The following is an 8017-nucleotide window of genomic DNA, read 5'->3' as shown; positions in this document are numbered from 1 at the left end:
ATGCGTGAACGTTGTGCTAATTCAGCCGTTTGGTTCTGGTTTTGAGAAAGCAAGACTGAGGGACCGGCTACAAACTACAACACTGAAAAGAAATAAACATATTTATTCATTTAAAGCTCCATTGTGTAATTTTTAGAGTTGATTCTTAGCCAAAACCTTTTTGTTCTTTCACAAAGACGTACTCATTCTTGTGTATTTCCCTCCAACAACTAATCAAAGTATACTCTTAAGCGTAGAATCTGCCATTCAGAATACATAGGGGGAACTTGCTCCTATGTAGCCTACCATGTTGCGCCTCCATCTTTAAAGTACATTAGCCAAAGAGGGACACACCTCCGGGTTTCGCCCTTTACACCCAGTGGCAGTGTGGCGTGTGCCAGGGAGGGGGAGAGGATTACTCAGCGACAACCGGCAGATTTGAAAGCTGGTTGTTCTGGAGAATTACGCCTATTCTCTAGGACATGTAACTAGGAAGTTAAAAACATAATTAAAAACAACAACGCAACAGGCAAAGAAACAAGACCAAGGTTGATGTTGGATGCTGTAAACATTGCCTTACACTAATATGTTTATATAATATTTTAATTCCAAAGGCCAAGGGAACTCTATCAGGATGCATAGTATCCTGATCCATGTTATAACTGGCCTTTAATAATAAAAATCTGCCTGCATCTATGGGAATTTAACATAGGGGGGTGTATACTTATGCCCCCTGTATTTTAAGGAAGAACATTCATTTATTTATTTACATTATTCAATCATAAAGAAAATTAGTGTCCAGAAACATTGGATTTTTCCAAATTTTCTTTAAAAAAAATTTAAATTTAGGCATTAAGATCAATTTCCAAAAGACACATTTTTTTAAATCCCTCTTTACGGTCAACAAAGGGGACAGTCTGTCTTACTCCTGTTTAGGGGACAGTCATACGTTAAGTTTTAGAACAGATGTAAACAGAAGATTTAAAAAAAATGCAATGCACCCATTGATGTACATACAGCTATCCCTGGATTACTTTTAAATTGGAAAAAAACGCAGATTCTCAAGTAAGTTCTAGAGTTACGAGTCTAGTTTTTCTTGATTTCTAAGCAGATTTATGTATTTGGAGGCTCATGTCAAATTGTCCCTGAAGAGGACACTAAACCCCAAGTTGCTCCCCTGATAATGCAAGTAAATACACAGCGGCTGTTCACTGTTACTTATACTTCGGATGGGTTAAAATGCAGTAACAGAAGTTATCTCCATTGTGCTGTCTGTGTTTGTGTGTGTGTGTGACGATTAAAAATAAAGATTGTGTGTCCTCATTTGTCCCTTATTTTTAATAGGATCGAGTTAAAACAACAAACCTTATTGTTAATGTCCAGTCCACAGGGACAAGAGATGAAATGACTGTTGATGTTCAAGTTGTTCCTGCGAGACAAAATAAGCGTGTTAATGTTGAATCATTAAAAAGGTTTTATCAATGAATTTATAACAGTCATTTCTAGGACTCACATGTGACATATGGGGCAAATAATATTCATCTCATCCATCCCCTCCACAACAGATGAGATGTACTGCTGCTCAAACTGCAGGTTCCTCTCGAACTCTTCAATAATAGACGTTTCTGGGGAACAAAGAAAAACTTCAACTTGTTCCTTGTTTCCAGTGCGTCTGCATAAACCCCGCTGCAAGCACCACTGTCAATAATCATTTGAATATGTGGTGTTCCACTGGACATTTGTTTAAATGTCCAAAAAAATGAGTCAGAGTGGATGGAAATGGGTTGATTTTTTACCTTGAGACATGAGCTCTTGTTGGATTTCTTCCAGTACTGCCAGTTCATCATACTCGTTCATGACACTGGACATCTGCTCACGAAAGAAAAGAGAGCAGACCCCCACTAAATGAAATTAAACTCAGGAGGGGGTGGATTTGAAATAACAGACTTCAGCATTAGAGTCCACTCCAGATGGGGACACCCCAACTATTTCCTCCCTAATACAGTTATTTGTTATTGAGACAAGTTTTTAACTCACTGATTTGGTGTTAAGAAAGATTTAGTTTTGTATTAAATAAATGATGTCTACAAAGGTAGAGGTAGCTCTCTCTCTGGGGCCACAAATCCCAATGCTAAGATCATAAAGAAACCCAGAGAAAAACAGAAAGACAGCAGGCATACCCAGAAATAGACACAGAGACCCAGGAGTAGAGAAAGGATGCCCCTGTAGAAGAAACGACAGAAATAAAAACCAGACGGAGAGAGACAGACCTCTGCAATTCCCTGTCGCCCCCATAGCGAGGGCAGTCTCCGGTCCTCTGACTGCAGGGCGACCCACTCCTCCTCCATCACCTCCTGGACGATGACCGAGGCCCCGGAGCCGCTGCGCTGCTCGCCCTCTGCCGTCTGACGGTACCTCTCCAGCAGCCTCGTCCGGCTGTTCTTCAGCCTGTCTACACAGCGCTACATAAGAGAAACGGAGCAGCCCCGTGTTAAGCTAGCGTCAACAACTGGCGGGCCCCGACATGCTAGCTAGCTAACCGACAAGTTAACAGTATATATGTCTCACCTTGCGGTATGTTTCTTTCCATGGCGGAGTTGTTCCTTTATAAAGTGAACGGTGTCTGTGCAAAGCGTCCATTTGTACAGCTGCTAACGCTAGCTAGCTTGCTAGCTAGTTAGCGGAATGTAAAGTTCCAAACTGGCTAAAAACTAAAATTCGGGAAAACCAAAACAGTTCTGCTTTTAACCTCGTGACCCGGACGTTGATTTGCGCTGCATCGGAGAGCATGATGGGTTGCGTAGTTCTGTGCTTCCAAAAAACGCAAGCAGTCATGTAAGAAAGACTCATAGACAGTGGCATTGCCAGGATTTTAGAAAACGAGTCCAAGGCATAGACTCCCCCCAACGTAACTCCGAGGACTTCACTTAGCTTTAAGGTGGACTCCAACATCTGCATATGACACGCAGCAAGGCCCGCAGGTCGGATTCGAACCCCAGCCCCTGCAGGACTCAGGCAACAGGGGGCAAACAGTCCCACTGGGGGAGCTAGAGGTCCCCTAATACTGTATCTGAAGTCTCTTTTATAGAGATTAGTGGTCCCCTAATACTGTATCTGAAGTCTCTTTTATATAGACCTTTGTGGTCCCTAATACTGTATCTGAAGTCTCTTTTATAGACCTTAGTGGTCCCCTAATACTGTGAGCCACAGCCGCCCCTACTTATATAGACCTTAGTGGTCCCTAATACTGGATCTGAAGTCTCTTTTATATAGACCTTAGTGGTCCCTAATACTGGATCTGAAGTCTCTTTTATATAGACCTTAGTGGTCCCCTAATACTGTATCTGAAGTCTCTTTATATAGACCTTAGTGGTCCCCTAATACTGTATCTGAAGTCTCTTTATATAGACCTTAGTGGTCCCTAATACTGTATCTGAAGTCTCTTTATATAGACCTTAGTGGTCCCTAATACTGTATCTGAATTCTCTTTTATATAGACCTTAGTGGTCCCCTAATACTGTATCTGAAGTCTCTTTTATATAGACCTTAGTGGTCACCTAATACTGTATCGGGGGGGGGGGTCTGATTGTTCTCCACCTCTATATATTATATATATATATAGCCGAAGACTTTGTACATTTTATTGAGCTGTACATCTCAAACATGTCTCTCCTGATGGAAATACAGATGTAGCTCTTTTTAGGTCTAAACTCAAAACCTGTTTAGAATATCTTTTGATACATAGTGTTGAGAATTTCCTCCTCCTGTTTCCGTGTAACCTTTTCTGATTTTACTGTTTTCTATCTTTTTATTGTGTGATATGTTGTTTTGCTCTGTTGTGAAGCACTTGCTGGTTGCTGTAAAGTGCCATATGAATAAATGTTGATTGATTGATTTCTGGGATTGTCTGTGAAAGTGTGTAACGTAACGTTAGTATATATACATAAATTGTAAAGATCGCATAAAATCTAAAGGAATAAAAACTCTACAAAGTTACTCAAAACATCATTTATTTATCACAGGAAATGGACAGAATGTTGTATAGGCAACAGCATGAGCCATCTAAAATAATTACATCTCAGATTACAAGAAAATAAATAGTTAATGTCCAAATGTTAAGAGGGTCACGGTGGCTACTCTATGGAGACTGGGAGACAAGGAGACAGGCCCGCTCGGCATCCCCGTGGCCGGCCCGGCCTCGAGACCCTGCAGCAACAAATCCTTCACACAGGGCCGGTGGGACCGACGCGACTAACCCACCCTGGTATCACGGTGGAACAAATTTACATTAGGCATACCGGACATTTTAACGCAACATAGATGTAAAATGATGTACATATATTCATATATATTTATGATTGTAGAAAGTTAATAGTCAAAAATATGAAGGTCTGTGCAGAATCAGCAGAGCAACAGCTTAAGCACATTTACAAAAAGAAAAGAAAGAAAAAATGGCAACTCCACGTTTATTTATAAAGTGTGTGCTGTAAAGTTGTTTAAAGGTCCCATGGCATGGAAATTTCACTTTGAGGTTTTTTTACATTAATATGCGTTCCCCCAGCCTGCCTATGGCCCCCCCGTGGCTGGAAAACCGAGCCCTGGGTATCCTGCTCTGCCTTTGAGAAAATGAAAGCTCTGATGGGCCGATCTGGAATCTTGCCCCCATGAGAGAGAGACATCATGGCTTTCAAACGAGCAAAGTGGCGGTTGGTCAAGGCGACTTCAGATACAGTATTAGGGGACCACTAAGGTCTATGTTAAAGAGACTTCAGATACAGTATTAGGGGACCACTAAGGTCTATGTTAAAGAGACTTCAGATACAGTATTAGGGACCACTAAGGTCTATGTTACAGAGACTTCAGATACAGTATTAGGGGACCACTAAGGTCTATGTAAAAGCCTCCAAAGCATCATGTCATGGGACCTTTAAGACAATGTTCTTCATCTTGGTTTTACTTAAGAGCTCCTGTGGTTCTATCTTCCAGCCACCCCTCTGGGCCGGTCTCTTTGGACAAACCCAAAAACACTGTTTGAAAACACTCCCCATGAAGAATAAATCTCATCTTCGTGCCACTTTAGGATACTTATTTCTTTATTTTTGTTAAAGGTGCTCTAGGTAGGATTGTGAAGATCTAGGACTTAGCCTAAAAATGGGAACATTAAAAACTTCTCAGTCCCACCCCCCCGTTTCTGCTAAAGCCCAAACGGTCTCTTAAGCCTCTGCCCCACAAGGGAGAATGAATGCGTGTGCATGAGCAGTAATTAACACGCAGTTAGACACCCCCCCGACCCTGATTGGGCCATCTGAACAGGAAGCAGTGGATTTTGGCAAATCCTACTACAGGCTGTGGGTGGAGCCAGAGGAGCCGACCTGCTTCATGTAGTTCTACAGGAACATAGGGGCAGTTTCAGCAAATATGACAGAAAGTTAGTTCTCTAAGTCTTGCCTACTGCACCTTTAAAAGCATGAACATGTTTCCGTAGACTACATTTAGACTGACTGCTCGTAAGCTAGCTGCTAAACGAGGGGGAGGTCCATACCATTTGTCAGAATCATCATCTCAGGAACTGTCTGTACCATCACAAATGAGAAGTGTACAATGTGAAATCATAACCAAGTAACACAAAAACAAAAAGTAAATGTGTGCTACAGCAATAAAGGTGGTAACATATGAAGTTCAATTAGTTCAGTTAAGGTTGCCAAGTGACATGCAGGCACTAAACAATCATTAAACATTTTCATGGTCTATACAAGATTCACATTTGTTTCTGGGCTACACCATTTTAAGTTGAAAAGTCATTCCTATTATAACACGCATAATCATAACGAGGACGTTTCTAAGTGACATGCAGAGTGGCATCCTACACAGAGTCATCACTGACACAATTCTGCATCTGTCTTCATGAAAACAAACCTACAGGCTACTCAGTGACTGGGAGTCGGGTAATAATGCCAGCATCTGAGTATTAAAAGAAGCTGTACGCAAGCTGTTGGGAGCCATTAGATGAGGTTTATCAGGAGTTGGGACCTTCAACATCTTATTTACATTATTAAATCCTGGGCTACCTGGAACACAGCCACATGGTGAGCCTGGCTCCAGACTTCTGAATCAATAAAGACTGGGAGACAGAAGGTTCCTGAATTGTTGACATGATGACATGATCTGGCATGTCTTCATCCAGACTGTAGTCAGTCCACATTTTAGAACCTGAATCCAGATGAGAAAGATTCTGGAAGTTGTGGGCATTTCCATAGATTTATTTTTACAGAAGCAACAGTACCCACAGGCACCTGTTCTGAACGCTTCTGGAAACATCTTCATGGCAGCGCAAGGAAGAGGATATCATAATCATTCCTGGCTAAGGGGAATATTGGCATATTGGATATGAAACAGAGGCTATATATTGTTATATGTCTGTGTCAGGTATTGTGTAGCTTGTGCTTATCATGACATGGACTGTCTGAGTTCATCCAGAATGGAGGAAAACTCCAGACAGTGCAGTGTCAGTCAGGATCTACTTGTGCTGGGCCAACACGTCATTGAAAATGTTGAGAAAGATGTGAACGTGGTACTCCTTGAAAACCAGCGCTGGACGGAAACGGATGGATCGGTCCCCACACCCTCCCAGGAGGACGCCTGTCAATACAGAAACAACCAATGAGCTGTCAGAACACTGTTATAGTATATCCTCAGATCAACCAATGAGCTGTCAGAACACTGTTAGAATATATCCTCAGATCAACCAATGAGCTGTCAGAACACTGTTATAGTATATCCTCAGATCAACCAATGAGCTGTCAGAACACTGTTATAGTATATCCTCAGATCAACCAATGAGCTGTCAGAACACTGTTAGAATATATCCTCGGATCAACCAATGAGCTGTCAGAAGAAGTGTGTGTCTAAACTTGAGGCAGCTGTACCTCAGCATGCATTGTAGATTGTTTGTATAGATTTTGAATATTCGGTTGATTTATCAAAATACTGCCCACTTCAAAACATCCCAGACATTTTTGGAGATATAAAGGGGCTGAATGGCTAAATATCTGGAATGGAAGTCTGAATATATGGAATAAAAGTATAAAAATATGGAAGGAGGGTCTGAATATATGGAATAAAAGTATAAAAATATGGAAGGAGGGTCTGAATATATGGAATAAAAGTATAAAAATATGGAAGGAGGGTCTGAATATATGTAATAAAAGTATAAAAATATGGAAGGAGAGTCTGAATATATGGAATAATAGTCTGACTATATGGGAAAAAAGTCTGAATACATGGAACAAAAGTCTGAATATATGGAATGAAAGTCTGAATATATTCAAGGGAAGTCTGACTATATGGAATAAAAGTCTGACTATATGGAACAATACGTATCGAATACGTTTGAATATATGAAGTAGGTAGGGCTGGCTCTGCTCCCATTCTTATGAGTTTGGATTGCTGACTACTTTATTAATAAGAAATCAAAGTGATTGTGGTGTTCTTCGTACCTTTGTCCCTGGCCTTGAGCAGGATGCTGTCGCGTGTTGCGTCATCACAGATATCAATGGCACAGAAGGTCCCCTGTCCTCGAGCTCGGCTCAACATGCCGGGGTATTGAGCCTGGGGACCAGACGCATGTAGGTCATGTTCACACACACACACACACACACACACATATATATAGGTCATGTTCACACCGAGCATGGTCCAAATAAACTACAGTAAGCCTGTCTATGATTGAGAACATACTATCATACAGCAACTGTGATCAGTGATTAACTATTAAGCTCACAATGTGCTAATCTATCCACAAATACTATCTATAGTAGCAAAGTGGAAATAGTGAGGCCAGAACTGGGAGGGCTCTGGATGGGTGTGGATTTTATCCATGCAAATACTCGTATCCATATATCAGCCTGGCTCTTTATTAACATTCATATGTGTTGTAATAAGAAACTAAATTCAATATAACTAATTCATCAGCTAAATGTAGTGATTAAAATGCAGTGGTAACGCCTGGGAACCCCAGAAAATGTAATATACTGTATAT

At 41.1% G+C, this 8017-nt stretch overlaps 2 protein-coding genes and 2 long non-coding RNA genes across 7 annotated transcripts in view; 1 reads left to right on the top strand and 3 right to left on the bottom strand.

Moving 5' to 3' along the window:
• rpain (RPA interacting protein) overlaps positions 1-2781 on the bottom strand; it is a 4799-nt gene extending 2018 nt beyond the window's left edge. The window contains exons 1-5 of one of the 2 annotated variants that reach the window (XM_034895134.1): positions 2548-2781; positions 2250-2441; positions 1776-1851; positions 1493-1604; positions 1345-1408 (exon numbers count right to left, since the gene is read on the bottom strand). In XM_034895134.1, the coding sequence (XP_034751025.1) occupies positions 1345-1408; positions 1493-1604; positions 1776-1851; positions 2250-2441; positions 2548-2619 (516 nt within the window). In that variant the 5' untranslated portion in view covers positions 2620-2781. The remainder of the gene's footprint in view (positions 1-1344; positions 1409-1492; positions 1605-1775; positions 1852-2249; positions 2442-2547) is intronic. The other variant, XM_034895135.1, reaches the window with a different exon arrangement.
• Positions 1-8017, top strand: part of LOC117958635 — a 24107-nt gene that overhangs the window by 10931 nt on the left and 5159 nt on the right. The gene's annotated exons all lie outside the window — the stretch shown is intronic.
• Positions 5747-8017, bottom strand: part of LOC117958634 — a 12745-nt gene continuing 10474 nt past the window's right edge. The window contains exon 3 of the long non-coding RNA XR_004659764.1: positions 5747-5905. This is a non-coding gene — a long non-coding RNA (uncharacterized LOC117958634). The remainder of the gene's footprint in view (positions 5906-8017) is intronic.
• The window catches only part of abat (4-aminobutyrate aminotransferase), a 14884-nt gene continuing 12838 nt past the window's right edge, over positions 5972-8017 (bottom strand). The window contains exons 15-16 of one of the 2 annotated variants that reach the window (XM_034895124.1): positions 7476-7587; positions 5972-6618 (exon numbers count right to left, since the gene is read on the bottom strand). In XM_034895124.1, coding sequence (XP_034751015.1) covers positions 6497-6618; positions 7476-7587 — 234 coding nt within the window. In that variant the 3' untranslated portion in view covers positions 5972-6496. Of the gene's footprint in view, positions 6619-7472; positions 7588-8017 lie in introns of both variants that reach the window. The other variant, XM_034895123.1, reaches the window with a different exon arrangement.

This window comes from Etheostoma cragini, chromosome 15, assembly GCF_013103735.1.
Source record: "Etheostoma cragini isolate CJK2018 chromosome 15, CSU_Ecrag_1.0, whole genome shotgun sequence".
Lineage (NCBI taxonomy): Eukaryota > Metazoa > Chordata > Actinopteri > Perciformes > Percidae > Etheostoma > Etheostoma cragini.
The sequence above is the reverse complement of the archived record's forward strand: the minus strand, read 5'-3'. Positions and strand labels throughout refer to the sequence as shown.